The sequence below is a fragment of the Canis aureus genome, chromosome 22, assembly GCF_053574225.1.
Source record: "Canis aureus isolate CA01 chromosome 22, VMU_Caureus_v.1.0, whole genome shotgun sequence".
Classification (NCBI taxonomy): domain Eukaryota; kingdom Metazoa; phylum Chordata; class Mammalia; order Carnivora; family Canidae; genus Canis; species Canis aureus.
In genome coordinates this window covers 19,947,268-19,964,172 of record NC_135632.1, presented here as the reverse complement: position 1 = coordinate 19,964,172, position 16,905 = coordinate 19,947,268, and the positions used below count along the sequence as shown (strand labels likewise).

Sequence of the window (16,905 nt, the reverse complement as noted above, 5' to 3'; positions counted from 1 at the left end):
CACTCTCATAAATAAATAAAAATAAAATCTTAAAAGAAAGAATAACAGTATAGATCTCTAGGACTATAAATGGAAGACCCACAATAGGGCACTAGAATGAGGTGGAAGAATGAGAGGAAGGGAAACAGCAAGTAGAGAAAACTACTTGGAAGGAGCACTTAGTTTAGTCTAACAGTTGTTTATAGATCCCTCCTGGGCTTTCTGCTAAGCACTGTTTATTGAAAGTTAAATATGAAAAACTTTCTTGCTTTGCTAAGGGACTGATACTTTCTCTACCCTAGGCAGAAGGAGGATCAGAGTAGATGCCTTGAGGAGATGATACCTGAGCAGAGCCTGGAAGAATGAACAGATGTAGAAGAAAATCTCCTGAGCCACATGCAAGTGCCTATAATATGCTAGCTCAGTTCAATTCCACAAATACATTCTGAAGGCTTCCTATGTATTAGGCCCTGTTCCAGGTGCAGGGGCCACAGTGGTGAGCAGGTCGGCCACCATCTCTGCCCTCTGGCTTGGGAAAGTGAGAAGAGAGCTAAACAGTCTTACTACAGTGTGATATGTGCCACAGAGGAGGGATCTGCAAAGCACTTTAGGACAAAGGGGTCTCAAAGCCCCAAGCCCCAATGAAGCCCCAATTTCTGAACATGGCAAAATCTTTCACACTCTAACTCCATTATTGCTTTGCAGTCTTATTTACCACCATTCCCCAAAAGTTGGGGATACAATCGTGTGTGAATCTGAATATGCCATAAATCCTGTTCCCTGGCATGCAGTTACTTCTTCAGAGATTTTTCCTTGACCCACCTCGCCTTCCCAAAATTCTACCCTGTGCTACCAGGCCAGTTTTTTTGTCTCTCTCCAGGTTGATGAATTTCTTAAAACAAGGACCCAAATGCAAGGCCAACAACATCTACCATGCAGTCAGGTGAGCTTTGTTCAGCCACATGACTTCAGGCTTTGGATCCTCAACTTCCCTGGATATCCAGGCAAACAATTCCTACTCCAGGAAATGTAATAAACATGTAATAAACTACGTGTGGTTAGTTCTTGGCACATAGTAGGTGCAAAAATATTTGCTGAACTGAATTGCATTAACTGAATTAAAGTCCCAAGGGCACATGGTGGCTCAGTGTTTGAGCATATATCTGCCTTTGGCTCAGGATGTGATCTCAGGATCCTGGGTTGGAGTCCCGTAGCAGGCTCCCTATAGGAGCCCGCTTCTCCCTCTGCCTATGTCTCTGCCTCTCATGAATAAATAAATAAAAGCTTAAAAAAATAAAAGTCCTTTAAAAAATATTAAAGTCCTAGGCCAAAATTGAGACTTTATGAAGCCTCTGGCTGTGAGCTGGAGCTTGGAAGGGTTAAGGATCAATTTCAGCAGTTTTCTGTGGCTAAGAATGCAAAAATATATACCTTGTTCTTTGCTTTGAAGACCTGCTTGTTAGCTTGGGAAACAGACAGACAAGCTCCTAAGAGTTCAGTTCTAAATTCCTAGAGCAGTGGTTCTCAAACTCTAGCAAGCATCAATATCACCTAGAGGTCAAACAGGTTGCTGGCCACATCCCCAGAATTTAATTCTGTAGTTCTCAGGTGGAATATGAGAATTTGAAAGTCCTTGCTGGGCCCATACTTTAAGAACTGCCCACTAAAAAAGAAAAAAAAAAAAAAAAAAAAGAGAAAAGAACTACCCACTAGAGGCTAAAAGCCCTGTGCTCAACACGCAGCACAAAGCGAGTTTGTGTCTGAATCTGGCCCCACCACATCTTTAGTCTTGGCTCTTGATCAAATCACTCTACCTTTCTGGATTTCATTGGTGTCACCCGTAAAATCAAGATAATAAGGTAACGCAAGTCAGTGCTGAAGGCCACACCAGGCAGAATATTTATTTAGTAAGAGCTCCTATTATCTACGCTTTTTCTGGAGGGGGTGGGACGACCAAAGTAAGGGTCTAGGTAGCCAGAGAAGAGCAAGGACTAAGTTCACATCTTCCGTGCAGCAAAGACAGCACAAGAGCTGAGGACCAGGGCTATCCCTCTGAGTAACGACCTAGCGCGGTCTGGGGTCTCGAACTCCGGTCCTCAGCGTAAGCGCGTTCAGATGTCCAACCCCTACGCTCCCTACTTCCCACAGATGCTGCGCAGGCGCAGACCCCAGTGTGCCACGCTTGACGCACATGCGTACTCAGGAGAACCGGTTGGGGGCTGGCCGCAGAGCAAAAATGGCGGCGGCGATGCGCGTGGTGGCGGCTGGAGCAAGACTCAGCGTTGTGGTGAGCGGTCTCCGCGCTGCAGTCCGCGGCCTGTGTAGCCAGCCCGTCTCGGTTCATGAACGCATCGAGAACAAGCGCAGCGCCGCGTTGGTGGGAGGAGGCCAGCGCCGCATCGATGCGCAGCATAAACGAGTGAGTCGTGCGGGGGCCCGGCCATCCCCTCAGCATTCGCGACCTATCACAGCGTGCGCAGCTCGCGACGCCCCAGTCCTTTCAGCCAATCAGCGCGATGCCGGGGAGGGGCGGGTTCACCTTGAGTACCTACCTGTTGCCTTTCACCGAGCGGCAGGTAGAACGGGGAGAATAAGTACATTGTGCTTTATTACTCTCCGCTTCCCCTCTGGATTTTTGGAGGGAGCTGCCCGGGTCCCAGACGGCTCACCATTGAACATCTATAAACTTTAGGACTAGTTACTTAATCACTAGGAGTCAGTTTATTGTAAGAAGATAGCAGTACTTCTCCCCTCACAATCTTATCGCTAGAACTACGGAAGCGATGATAGGCCCTTAATTGGGGGAAAAAAAAAATCTGTTTATTCTTCTCATGCCCCGTAAAAAAAAAAAAAAAAAAAAAAAGGGTTTATTCTTCTCATGCCCCGTAAAGTTTAAATTACTATTATTACTTTTTAAGATTTTATTTAATAATGAGAGACACAGAGGCAGAGACCTAGGCAGAGGGAGAAGCAGACTTTGCGGGGAGCCTGACGTCAGACTCGATCCCAGGACCCCAGGATGACGACCTGAGTCAAAGGCAGACGCTCAACCACTGAACCACCCAGGAGCCCCAAGAGTGGTAAATTCTTGCTCCATTATGGAAGCAGGAAAACAGAGGCATATGGCAGGGGAAGTAACTTGGACAAATTCTCACATTAGTCTGGGACTGGTGTGTGTGGGAAATTTGTGGAACCTCTACCCCACAATGCTGACTGAACGCCTTGAGGGTTTTAGTGTGCAACGATGTGCTGGATAGGAAAGGTGAGCGTTGGAGGCAGGGAGGTTTCGGAGGCGAGACAGCTGGCCTTCAGAGATATGCTGGGTGGACCATTTAGCAGCAGGAGAAACTGAGACCCAGATCCGTGACCCAGGACTTGAAACTAGGCTTAGGCGGTGCATCAACTGACGTGTGTGTGAATCTGGACCAATGTGCTGGATGAGTTAAATAAGCAAGCTGGAAGGTGCAGAAGTGAAATTCTTAGAGGTGAAGGGCGCCAAGGCACAACTGCCAAGTGTGTGGGGGTGGTGAATGGAGTGGGAGGCTCAGGTCTTCAGTGAGGAGATTTGAACTAGCCCTTTGGTGAAGTCTAAATTGAGTGTTGATTTTGATGTTATAAATTGGAATTTGACAAGAACATGGTGACCGTTCCTTTTTGACAAGTTAATCGCTCGGAATCAGTTTATTCTAAAGAGAAGATAGTAATAATTCTTGACCCTTGGGAGTGAGATATAAATTTTGTTGAGTATGGGGCCACCTGGGTGGCACAGTCCTTGAACCTCGGACTCTTAGTTTCAGCTTAGGTCGTGATCTCTGGTGGTGGGATCAAGCCCCAAGTCTGGCTGCATGCTCAAAGGAGGGACTGCTTGATGTTCTCTCTTCTTCTGCCCCCCACCCCCCACCCCATTGTGTATTCTCTCTCAAATAAATAAATCTTAAAATTTTTTTTTGATTGAGTATGTGGTGCCAGGAGTGCTTTCCTTCCCTCCCCTGGGGTGGTTCTGTCTGGATTGAAGGAATATTTACATCATCCTTTGGAAATGCCTGTCAGTGCTCTTGTGAGCTCTTTCTATTGGGGCTCATTGCTGAATTCCTCCCTGGAGCATCACCCCACCTCTTCCTGGGTAGACCCTACTGGCTTTAGATGCAGGCTCAAGAAGCTATTTTTCTTCTGCCAGAGCTGACTTAGGAGGCTGACTTTATTTAAATCACTCACTCCACACCCTTTTAAACAATTTTTTGGCACTACTTCCATAGGACAGATTCCCAGAAATGGAATTACTGGGTCAAAAGATAGGAATATATTTAACACTCTAATATGTATTGCCAGATTGCTTTGGGGAAAACTTAATTCTACTTTACACAACAGTGTATATGATTGTCTATTTGTTTTAAAACAACCTCACTGGCTTTGGCTACTTTCTTATGAGAAAAAAAAGAGCCAATTTGAGGTGGTTTTTCCCAAGGGCAGAAGGAGGGTGGAAGACCGTGGGCCTGGGTGTTTAGCTTGGTCCAAGGGTTTGAGAGTCCAAGCAGCAGAGGCTCTTGATAAGTTGAAGGTTCCAACCTTACCCCCTCTAAGCAACTTTTTTTTTTTTTTTTTTTTTAACTCCTCTCAAGTGAGCTCTTTACCTCGCTCTGTCCCACTCCTTTTCTACTCAGCCACTACCTGCTGTGGGGCTGTCTTGGTATCATAGTTTCATTGTCAGTGTGGGGACCCTAAGCAGAGCCTCTAATGTGGGATAGTAGGAGAAGCCCTTGGAGGAAGCAGAGAGAAGAACCAGGAAGTAGCCCTGGAAGTGTCCTTGGGGTTGGACACTAGTGAGGTGAGTTTGTATGGAGTTCCCTAGAAGAAGCTTTGTGACTCTGGGGGTGTAGCCTCAGACCCTTCACTAAACCTACTTTAGTTTTCCACCTACTTTTCCATTCTTTTTTTTATTGCTCCTTAAGTCTCCAGTGAGTGTGGAACTAGTTATCTTGTTCCAGGGTCAGGTTCTCCCTACCCCTACTTTTCTCCACCTTTTCCTCCCACTTCTTATTTGCCTTCCCCACTTGGTGACTTTTGGAGCACTCTGCCCTGATTTCCTTACTGACTGAAATCTACTGATCCTGTATTTTGGGCAGGTTGAGGGAATAGAGGCTTTCATGATGGGTGAAGGAGCAAACCCTGTCTTCCTGGCCCTCTCAGCGCTCCTTGCTTACTGACTTTGCCTATAATGACTTCACTGAATGTTTTTTTTTGTTGTTGTTGTTGCATTTTAGGGAAAGCTAACTGCCAGAGAGCGGATCAGTCTCTTGCTGGACCCTGACAGTTTTGTGGAGAGTGACATGTTTGTGGAACACAGATGTGCAGATTTCGGAATGGCTGCTGAGAAGAATAAGGTATCTTTTCACAGTGGTGGTGTGAGCCTCTAAGTTGCATTTTCCAGCTGTGGACCTACTGGCCTTACCCACTGGATGAATGAAGGCCTTCTGGAACTCAGAGCACATTTAATAATTTTCAAGTCTGGAGTCTGAAGTTGCAGGAGTGCCTTTGGAGAAGCATTATTGGGCCTCCAGGTTCCCCTAGTTACCTTTGTCTACAGAATCACCAACATTTCTTTTTTTTTAATTGGGTGTTCTTCACGGGTATGCAGAATTCTTTGGACTCCCTTGTGATCAGTTTTCCTCAGGTCTGCATATATTCTGTTAGTGATCAAAGATTTATGAACTTGGCAACAAATCAGCTGGCTCCATTTGAGTCATTATGGGCCACACAGTATTCCTGGATTCCAAGCAAAATGATAGGTTTGCCTTAAGCTTTGGGGGTAGGGTATGTGGCTTTGTAAAGTTACCATGTGTCATTCTATGTCCCTTCTCCTTCTCGTGGCATTGGGTATTGGCAGCTCTAAGGGAATCTTGATTATTTTGCTTTTAGGAAGGAAGATGACCTCTAAATATAGTGCCCTTCACTGCTGTTCATGAAGCAGTAGCCTTGTGATTGCTCTTGCATACCTGAGCAGGGAAAGGGGAGATTCCTTCATCTTCCTGATTCATATTGAATTTTAAGAAATTTTGGGTGGGCAGTTGTGTTTTTGTGTTTTTGTTTTTGTCTTTCACTGCCAAATTCGTTAAAAGACATATTTGGGTATTTGTTTTTTTTTTTTTTAACTCTTGTTTTTCTATTTTTCTGCTAGTTTCCTGGAGACAGTGTGGTCACTGGACGGGGCCGAATCAATGGAAGATTGGTTTATGTCTTCAGTCAGGTATTTAATAACTCCCAATAGGCTGAGTTTTCCTGGAGGGTAGAGCCAGGAGCAAAAGGCATGAGAAGAATGCAGTTTTGGGGAATGAAAACTTGCTTGTAGTAGGGGCAGATGAGGGATTTACTTTCTATTTTTCAGTGCATATGTCCAGAGTATTATAGTATGTGTTTTTTCTTTTTCTTTTTTTTAATTTATTTTTTATTGGTGTTCAATTTACTAACATACAGAATAACCCCCCGTGCCCGTCACCCATTCACTCCCACCCCCCGCCCTTCTCCCCTTCCACCACCCCTAGTTCGTTTCCCAGAGTTAGCAGTCTTTACGTTCTGTCTCCCTTTCTGATATTTCCCACACATTTCTTCTCCCTTCCCTTATATTCCCTTTCACTATTATTTATATTCCCCAAATGAATGAGAACATATAATGTTTGTCCTTCTCCGACTGACTTACTTCACTCAGCAGTATGTGTTTTTTCTTAGGGAGAAATAGAATTCTTGGCTTGGAGATGATCACAGGGCAGGAATCATGTAAAGAGTACCAGGAATCAGGAGTTTATTCCAAGTGAGTGAGATTCCTCTTGGCAGGTTGGGTGTGTGCCTGGAAAGGAACCATGTCCTGGGCAATGTGTGAACTGAGAGAGTGCTGTGAATGTAGCCTGGGTGAAAGGGACTAGACTCCAGGAACTGCAGGTTTTGGGTTTCCATGAAAGTGTTAGAATAAGTTTTCATTAGGCTGCATAAAGACAGATATGGTTCCTTCACACTGAGACCATAGGAGAATATAGTATAGTAGGCAGAATAATTGCTCCCCAAAATTTCCAACTCCTTATTCCTGAAGCCTATGAACATGTTACCTTACATGGCAAAGGGTAATTAAACTGCAGATGGAATTAGGGTTGCTAATTAGCTAGCCTTAAAAGAAAGGAGCCTGAGTTACACAGGTGGGCACAGTATAATCACAGTGGTCCTTAAAAGAAGGAGAGGTAGAAGTGGAGTTCCAAACAATGTTCTGTGGGAAGGGCTTGAGCTGCTGTTGCTGGCTAAGGAGATGGAGGAAGGAGGTCATGAATGAAGGAATGCAGTTGGTCTCCAGAACCTGGAAAAGGCAGGACAAAAGATCCTCCCTTGGAGCCTCCAGAAGGGCGACTAACCATGCTAACCTTGCGTGTATCTCAGGAGGCCCATGTAGGACTTCTGAATTACAGAACTGTGAGAGAATAAATCTGTGTGCTTTAAGCCACTGAATTTGTAGTAATTGTTACAGTAGCTAATAGTTAACTAGCACTATACTATTTTGGGTTTAATTGATTACTCTCTGCCCTCCCAGGAGGTGGACATATGCATATAATTCTAAATGTTTAGTTCTTTTTACAGATCTAAATTTATAAAGGTTGTTTAATATTACTGGTTTAATATTAAAATAACTGGTGAACTTTAAATGTATGTACTTAGACAATACTCATTTACTTAATGAATTACCTTTGAAATGCTTTAAAACTGTGTTATAAATGGGTCTACCAAATGCTTAACTAGAAGAAATGATCCCTCCTTTTTGTAATTTATGAGAGCTAGGCAAAAACTTGTACAGAAGGAACTATTAATAAGATAGCTAGAACAAAGAAAGTTATTGCGCTTTCTGGACTCAGCCTTCTAACTATTGAGCAGATAAAAAAATTCACTAAATTGATACTTTTGATCACCTTTTATGCCCATAGGATAAGGTAGAGTGGGGAGGGGGAGAAGGCTGAGCCAGAGTTTCTGCCCTGAAGGAGCTATCATTTTGTAGATAGAATGGGACAGGAGTATCTTGAGTAAGATAGGGTAAGAGACGTTCTGGGCAAGTGCTGTGGGTTCAGGACAAGGGATAATCATGTTCAGGCTTGAGGGATGTTTTAGGGGAAAATGGAGCCTTTGAAATAGGCCCTGAAGGATACTAAGGGTGGGGAGTGTTGAGCCAGTTTTCATGTAGTGATCCTCAAAATGTTAATATCCACAGTTACTTTTTCTGGGGAACTTCTGCTTTTCCAGAGAGGCAGCCTCAGTCTTTTGCTTGATAATTGGCCACAGGTATGTTCAGGGCGAGAGGAGTTGGGGGAAAGGAGGGGCCAGTGCTGGCTCATCATTCAGTGTACAGATTCCTCATTTCATCTGTTATTAGCCTTACTTTCATCTTCTTTTGCCGCTGGGGATTGTGAATCAGAGCCCCTCTGGTGAAGTTGCTTTTTTTTTTTTTTTTAAAATTTTTTAAAATTTATTTATGATAGTCACACAGAGAGAGAGAGAGAGAGGCAGAGACACAGGCAGAGGGAGAAGCAGGCTCCATGCACCAGGAGCCCGATATGGGATTCGATCCCGGGTCTCCAGGATCGCGCCCTGGGCCAAAGGCAGGCGCTAAACCACTGCGCCACCCAGGGATCCCTGAAGTTGCTTTAGAGAATAAGCCTTCTTTCCTCTTCTTAAGGTGAAGGAGAGGCCCTGTGGGGTCCAGCTGCTCCTAATTGAGACCTTCCATCAGTCTGCTTTTCACCTCTCCTCACTCCCCATTTTCCATGGTTCCTGGGTTGTCTCCTCCTTGTGGTTACTCCTGCAGTATATAGGCTTCCATTTACTCCCTCTAAGTCATATATTCTTCTTATGCTTTCGTTCCCCCTTGAGATTGTCTAGTCTCTCCTCTGCCATTGTTTCCTCTTTCCTTTTTGTCCTCCTGGGCTAAATCTCTTTTTAATTCCCTGCTATCTTTTTTTTTTTTCCTCTTTCTTTTTCTTTTTTTTATTCCCCCGCTGTGTTTTTGAGATAGTTAGGAAGAAGGTCCTTCCTACAAGAAGCCCTTTACATCAGAAGGTAATGAAACTCCATAAGCCAGAGGAAGAAGTGAAGGCTCTGATTGACTTTTTTCATCTCCCTTGTCAAATGATAGGTGCTTTCTAGTAATAGAAATGCCTGACTGTTTGACATCTATGTAACCTGATTTTTCTGGTTAATTCTTCATGAAAAATTTTCCTTTCCTTAGAACTGTGACTCATTTTTGTAGAGCAAAGACTGTCTTTTGCTTTTGACAAGATATGAAATCCCTTTAAGATATAAATTATTCCATAGAATAGTGAATAAAAGAAGACTATTTCTAATTTTTTGCACTTCTGAAAATCCTTCAAAAACTTTTGGTTAAGAGTTTCTCATTTCCTCCTCTGCTCTTTGTCCCTGGCAGTCACTGTATTTTATTTGTTGATTTATTTTCTTTTTAGGATTTTACGGTTTTTGGAGGTAGTCTGTCCGGGGCACATGCCCAAAAGATCTGCAAAGTAAGTATTTCATATTGAAAATGTAGTTCTTTCATCAGTCACATGGTATATATCAAGTATTGAGGTGCAAGACACTAAGCTGTGTATGTGGGATGGGTGCTAACACAAAGATCCCTTCAGTTCAAGGCAAAAGCCAGTAATATTTTTTTGTATCATGGATCCCTTTGGCAGGCTGGTAATGATTTATGTGCATGAAATATGTAGGATTACAAAGAATTAAAAATATTTTTTAAAAATCACATTTGTAATATACATGCCTTCTAATTCCTCAAATTACAAGATTTAGTTGTGGATCCCAACTGCTATAATTTAGAGTAGGTATGAGTGAAAATGCTATTTCAAGATATCTGCAACAACTTTAATGTGTTATAAAAATATCCGTGGTTTCTATGATGAAGTCACAGGTATTTCTAATAATGTGGATTTTTTTGCCTGTATTCATTTTTTTAAAAGATTTTATTTATCTATGAGACACACACACACACACACACACACACACAGGCAGAGACACAGGCAGATGGAGAAGCAGGCTCCATGCAGGGAGCCTGATGTGGGACTCCATCCTGGGTCCCTAGGATCATGCCCTGAGCCAAAGGCGCTAAACTGCTGAGCCACCCAGGGATCCCCTGCCTCTATTCATTTTTAAAGGAAATGCTGAAGATCAGCTAGAGTTAATAAAGATGTAAATTTTTTCCCATTCAATGTATGGATGAAATCTATTCATAGACTTCTTGGGGTTCTGAGGATCCCAGGTAAAGAGCCTATGGTCTCAGTGGAGAATTCAGGTACTAAAAGATACAGAGCAGTGCAAAGATTGATTACATCATGGCATTTTAAAAACACAGCTAGGGATCCCTGGGTGGCGCAGCGGTTTGGCGCCTGCCTTTGGCCCAGGGCGCGATCCTGGAGACCCGGGATCGAGTCCCACGTCGGGCTCCCGGTGCATGGAGCCTGCTTCTCCCTCTGCCTGTGTCTCTGCCTCTCTCTCTCTCTCTCTCTCTCTCTGTGACTATCATGAATAAATAAAAAAATTAAAAAAAAAAAAAAAAAAAACACAGCTAGTGATGAAATACTCTGGAGATGAATAAAGGTGTAGATCATATTTGGAGAATTTTGTAATAAAAGGAAGACTTGAGTATTAGTAGCTGGGGAGAGCTTCCCTGTATAATGGAAAACCTGGATTTTAGACATGGTCTTGTCATGTACTTCTGAAACCTTTGTAATTTTTCTTTTTACTGCCTTTGTTATCATGGTTAAATGGATAATATGGAAGTGAAAGTGCTTTGTGAACTGACAAGAGTTATTAGGAATGTTACTTATTAGGCTCTGAACTACTGACCCATGAGGAAAATATATAGGTCATTACAAGTAAAAGCAGGCCTGGGCCTGGCCTCTGGTTAAGAGATGGATCTACATGTACTTTCACAAAAATAACTACTTTGCTATTATGTCTACTGTCAGTTCTTTCAAAAGAGTAATGGGGTCTAGGAGGGAGTGGTGGAGGTGGTGGTGGTGGCAGTGGTGGTGGTGGTGGCAGCGGTGGCAGTGACGTCTTGTCTGGCTGGCTCAGTCAGTAGAGCCTGTGCTTCTTGATCTCAGGTTCATGAGTTTAAGCCCTATGTTGGGCATGGAGCCTACTTAAAAAAAATTGGAGAAAAAATTGGCTACTGGAAAATACTATAGCTGGGCCTGTGGCTCTAGAAATGGTTGTCAAGTGCAGTCTTCCCCCTGATAGTGGGAAGTTGTTTGGCTCTTGGATGCCTGAAAGGCTTTAATCGGCCCTTAAAGTTTTGGTTGTCTATCTTCAATGAAGGTACTCATCATGGGAATGAAGCTGGTGTAAATGACTCCTGTTTTGAAAGTGCACTTAGAACATTTACCAGAAAATACCATGGTACTTTATAAATTCTGTTTTTGATAACAGGATTAGTTGTTTCATAAAGGATTTCTTTGCTATCTCAGATCATGGACCAGGCCATGACAGTGGGGGCTCCAGTGATTGGATTGAATGACTCTGGGGGAGCACGGATCCAAGAGGGAGTGGAGTCTTTGGCTGGCTATGCAGACATCTTTCTGGTGAGAAACCTATTAATAGAGTATAGAGACTAAAATAGTACAAGGCTTAGTTTTCTAAGCTGTGTCCTGGCCACAGCTTCCCTATCTCTACTCCTTGTTCTCTGCTGTGTGTCTGTTCTGTGGCTTCTTCCTGTGTCACTGGGGAAGGCATGCAAGGTGGATGAAAGGCAAGAGAGTAGGAGAGGTTTTTTTTTTTTTTTTTTTTTTTCTCACAACAGAGAGCCACTCCGGGGAAAACAAAATTAAAGATCGCTTAGAAATTCACCTGATTTTTTTTTTTTTTTTCAAAAGCAAGGGACATGGAATATAAAATGTTAACATGAATTGATTTGCTAGAATTAGGAATTAAAAAAAAATGCAGTGCTTTTTGTTTTGGTTAAAACACAAGGTCATTGTATGAAGTTCAAGTTGTCATACAAAGGAGAAAAATTAGCCAAATCCCACCATTCAGAAACATTTGATGAACATCATTTCAGATATCTTTCTGCTTACTTACAAAAATGAGAAAAAAATGAAAAACAGAAAAGTAAATTAAATGTGTTAATTGAAATAGGAAGTATAAGAAAGTAAGTGAGATTGAGGTGAGGGAGAAAGACACTGCCAGATGGAAACTTGAGAAAAAGGACAGATCTGCATTTCTAGGGAGGGGAGGAAAAGGGGGAGAATGCAGGAAAGAGACAAGCAGACGTTTTTTCTAATCAGGCCAGCTATTCTTGTCATCCCCTGACCTGCAGGCTTATCAGTGTTCTATCCCTGTCTGCTACCCTTTACAATCCATCAGAAGAGTGTGTATTTATTTTGTGTAAGATCCTCTGCTAGTTGTGGGAATACTTATATTCACTGGGATGCCACTTTGTAGATCTAAAACCTACTTTTTAATCTTTAATCTTGAGCTCCAGGAATAACCCACTGGGGAGAATTAGCTCTTTGGGTGGCATGGTCGGAACAATTTAGGCTTGGAAGATCTCCATTGGCCCCTGCCTGGAAGTCATGCCCTGTGTTAGAAATGAAGGAAAGGAAGCATGGCGCTAAGAGAAGTCGCAGTAAATCACGTTTTAGTGCTTATCAGGATTTGAGAATATCTCCTACTCTAACCAGTCTTTATGAGTACAGGCTGCAGGAGTTGGGTTTTATTTTGTTTTTAGGAGGTGTAGGCTTCAGTGACTCTAATAAATTATTTACTGAGGTGCCTGGGTGGCTTAGTCTGTTAAGCATCCAACTCTTGATCTAGTTCAGGTCTTGATCTCAGGGGTTGTGAGTTCAAGCATTGTGTTGGCTTTGGAGCCTACTTAAAAAAAATCTGCTGATGCTGCTTGTCATTTCTACACCTACAGCCACCTCCTTCTGCCTGTACTGTTATTTAAAATTTTTTTTGTAACTTTATTTTGATAGAATTTCAAACTTAATATAAAAATTGCAAAATTAAAAAATTAAAAAAAAAATTGCAAAAATAGTCCATATGTCCTTTACCCAGATTGATCACTTGTTTACATTTTGTCCATTTGCTCTATTATTTCTCTCCATATGTATATATTTGCAGCATATATCCCTTGGATTTAGTGTTTTTGTATTCTTTAGGTAAATACTGGCTAGTATAATTACTAGATCATAGAGTAGTTCTATTTTTAATTTTTTGAAGAACCTCCATACTGTCTTTCACAATGGCTGCACAAGTTTGCATTTCCATCAGTGGTGCACAAGGGTACTTTTTTCTTTATATCTTTGCAAACACTTACTGTTGTGTTTTTGATTCTTTTTAAAAGAGATTTATTTATTAGAGTGTGTGCGTGCATGTGCACAGGCAGGAGGGGCAGAGAGAGAGGGGAAGAGAATCCCAAGCAGACTGTCTGCTGAGTACAGAGCCTGACATGGGGCTTGATCTCATGACCAGAACTCCTGACCTGAGCTGAAACCACGAGTCAGATGCCCAACTGATTGTGCCACCCAGGTGCCCCTGTTGTTGTTTTTTTTTTTAATTTTCACTACTAGATAGTTACAAGGTGGTATCTCATTGTGGTTTTGATTTGTATTTCCCTGATGAGTGATATTGAGCATCTTTTCATGTGTCTCTTGGCTATCTGGATATCTTCTTTGGAGAAACATCTGTTTATGTCTTCTGTCCAGTTTTTGATTAGATTATTTGTTTTTAGGATGTTGAGTTGTATCAGTTCTTTATATATTTTGGATACTAACCCTTTATTGGATATATCACTTGCAAATATCTTCTCTCATATCTTCTTAGTTTTGTTGGTTTCCTTATTTTGGTATAGTCTCAATAGTTTACTTTTGCTTTTGTTTCCCTAGCCTCAGGAGACCTATCTGGAAAAATGTTTCTATGACCAGTATTGGAGAAATTACTGCTTGTGCTCTTTTCTAGGACTTGTATGGTTTCTGGTCTTAAATTTAGGTATTTAATCCATTTGAGTTTATTTCTATGGATGGTGAGAGAAAGTGATCCAGTTTCATTCTTTTACATGTTGCTGTCCAGTTTTCCTAACCCCATTTGTTAAAGAGACCACCTTTTTCCCAGTGTATATTCTTGCCTTCTTTATTGAAGATTAATCGACCATATTGAGTTTATTTCTGGGGTTTTTGTTGTGTTCCATTGATCTATGTGTCTATTTTTGTGTCAGTAGCATACCATTTTGATTACTACAGCTTTGTAATATAACTTGAAATCTGGGATTGTGATACCTCCAGTTTTGTTTTTCTTTTTTTAAGATTGCTTTGTCTACTTGAGATTTTTATGATTGTATACAAATTTTAGGATTATTTGTTCTAGTTTGGTGAAAAATGCTGTTGGTACTACAATAGGGATTACATTAAATCTGTAGATTGCTTTGGGTAGTATATGGGCATTAACAGTATTTGTTCTCCCAATCTATGAACATAGAATATCTTTCCATTTGTGTTTTCAATTTCTTTCATCGGTGTTTTATTGTTTTTAGAGTATAAGTCTTTTACCTCCTTGGTTAAGGTTATTCTTAGGTATTTTATTCTTTCTGGGGCAATTGTAAGTACACTATGTTCTTAATTTCTCTCTCTTTTTTTAAATTTTTTTTTTAAGATTTTACTTATTTATTCACGAGAGACACAGAGAGTGAGTCAGAGACCTAGGCAGAGGGAGAATCAGGCTCCCTATGGGAGTTTGAGAATAGTTACTAACTCCTCTTTCAGTGTTTGTTAGTATTCACCTGTGAAGCCATCTGGTCCTGGACTTTTGTTTGTTGGGAGTTTTTAAAAATTATCTATTTAATTGCATTGCTGGTGACCGGTCTGTTGAAATTTTCTATTTCTTGTTCAGTTTTGGGAGATTATATTTCTAGGAATTTATCTATTACTAAGTTGTCCAGTTAGCATGTAATTTTTCATAATATTTTGTTATAATTGTATTTCTTTGGTGTTGATTATTCATTTCTGATTTTTGAGTCTCTTTCTGATAAGTCTGGCTAATGGTTTACAAATTTTGTTGATTTTTTTTTTTTTTTCCCTAGCTCTTGGTTTTAATGATCTGTTCTTTTTTTTGTTTGTTTGTTTTATTTCATTCATTTCTGCTCTAATCTTTATTTCCTTCTGATTTTGAATTTGTTTTGTTCTTTTCTAGCTCCTTTAGGTATAAGGTTAGGTTATTTGAGATTTTTCTTGTTTCTTGAGGTAGGCCTGTATTGCTATAAACTTCTCTCTTAGAACAGCTTTTGCTGCATCCCAAAGATTTTGGACTATTTTCATTTTCATTTGTCTCCCTGTATTTTTTAAATTTTCTCTTTGAATTCTTGGTTGACCCATTTATTATTTAGTAGCATGTTATTTAACCTCCATGTATTTATGTTCTTTCCGATTTTTTTCTTGTGGTTGATATCTAGTTTAATAGTGTTGTGGTTGGAAAAGACGCATGGTCTGACTTCAATCATTTTGAATTTGTTGAGACTTGGGTTTTTTTTTTTTTTTTTTAAAGATTTTATTTATTCACGAGAGACACAGAGAGTGAGTCAGAGACATAGGCAGAGGGAGAATTAGGCTCCCTATGGGGAGCCTGATGCAGGACTCGATCCCAGGATCGTAACCTGAGCCCAAGGCAGATGCTCAACCACTGAGCCACCCAGGTGCCCCTCTTGTGACTTGTTTTGTGGCCTAATATGTGATCTGTTCATAGAATGTTCCATGTGTGCTTGGGAGTGCCAAATCCTAGTCAGTAGGCCACAGGGATCCATCCATATGTACTTGAAAAGAAAGTGTACTCCGCGGTTTTAGGATGGAATGTTCTGATTATATGTTAGATCCATCTGGTTCAGTGTGTCATTTAAAGCCACTATTTCCTTGTTGATTTTCTGTTTGGATGATCTATCCATTGATGTCAGTGAGGTGTTAAAGTACCCTACTATTATTGTTTTGCTATAGATTATTTCCTTTATGTTTGTTACTAGCTTCTTCATGTATTTGGGTGCTCATGTTGGGTGGGTAAATACTTACAATTGCTATGCCTTCTTGTTGGATTGTTCTATTTATGATTATGTAGTGCCCTTTTTTGTTTCTCTTGTTACATTCTTTTGTTTTATTTTATTTTATTTATTTATTTTTGATTTTTTTTTCTCATTCATTCTTTTGTTTTAAAGTCTATTTATAGTGACTGCCACCATGGCTTGCTTTTCACTTCTATTTGTATAATAAATGCCCTTCTATCCCTTTACTTTCAGTCTGCATATGTCTTTACATCTGAAACGAGTCTTTTGAAGGCAGCATATCGACTGTTCTTGCTTTTTTATCCATTCTATCACCCTATGTCTTTCGATTGGAATGTTTTTAGTCCATTTACAAAGTAATTATTGATATGTATTTGTTGCTGTTTTGTTACTGCTTATATGGTTGTTTTTGTAGTTCTCTGTTCTTTCTTGTTCTCTCATGGTTTGCTGGCTTTCTTTAGTGATACTTGGATTCCTTTCTCTTTATTCTTTGTATATCTGTTACTGGTTTTTGATTTGTAGTTACCATTAGGTTGGTATATACCATCTGCATATAGCAGTATATTAAGTTGATGGTTGCTTAAGTTTGAACTCATTCTTTATTCCTCTGCCCCCCATGTTTTGGGTATATGATGTCATACTTTATATCCTTTTATTTTATGAATACCTTGACTGATTTTTTCTTTTTTTGTAGATATACTTATTTTTACTGCTTTTGTGATTCCTACTTTTCTTACTCTTACTTATGATCTCTCCTTTTTACTGAAAGAGTTCCCTTTAACATTTCTCACTTAGTTTTTAAATTTTCCCAGCTTTGGGGCATCTGACTGGCTCAGTTGTTAGAGCAT

The 16,905-nt window shown here is 40.8% G+C and overlaps 1 protein-coding gene across 1 annotated transcript in view; it reads left to right on the top strand.

The window, feature by feature from the left end:
• The first annotated feature begins 2,166 nt into the window (after positions 1 to 2,166).
• The window catches only part of PCCB (propionyl-CoA carboxylase subunit beta), a 101,710-nt gene continuing 86,971 nt past the window's right edge, over positions 2,167 to 16,905 (top strand). Inside the window, exons 1-5 of the mRNA XM_077865027.1 lie at positions 2,167 to 2,398; positions 5,241 to 5,360; positions 6,155 to 6,223; positions 9,465 to 9,521; positions 11,484 to 11,597. Of these exons, the coding sequence (XP_077721153.1) occupies positions 2,171 to 2,398; positions 5,241 to 5,360; positions 6,155 to 6,223; positions 9,465 to 9,521; positions 11,484 to 11,597 (588 nt within the window). The 5' untranslated portion in view covers positions 2,167 to 2,170. The remainder of the gene's footprint in view (positions 2,399 to 5,240; positions 5,361 to 6,154; positions 6,224 to 9,464; positions 9,522 to 11,483; positions 11,598 to 16,905) is intronic.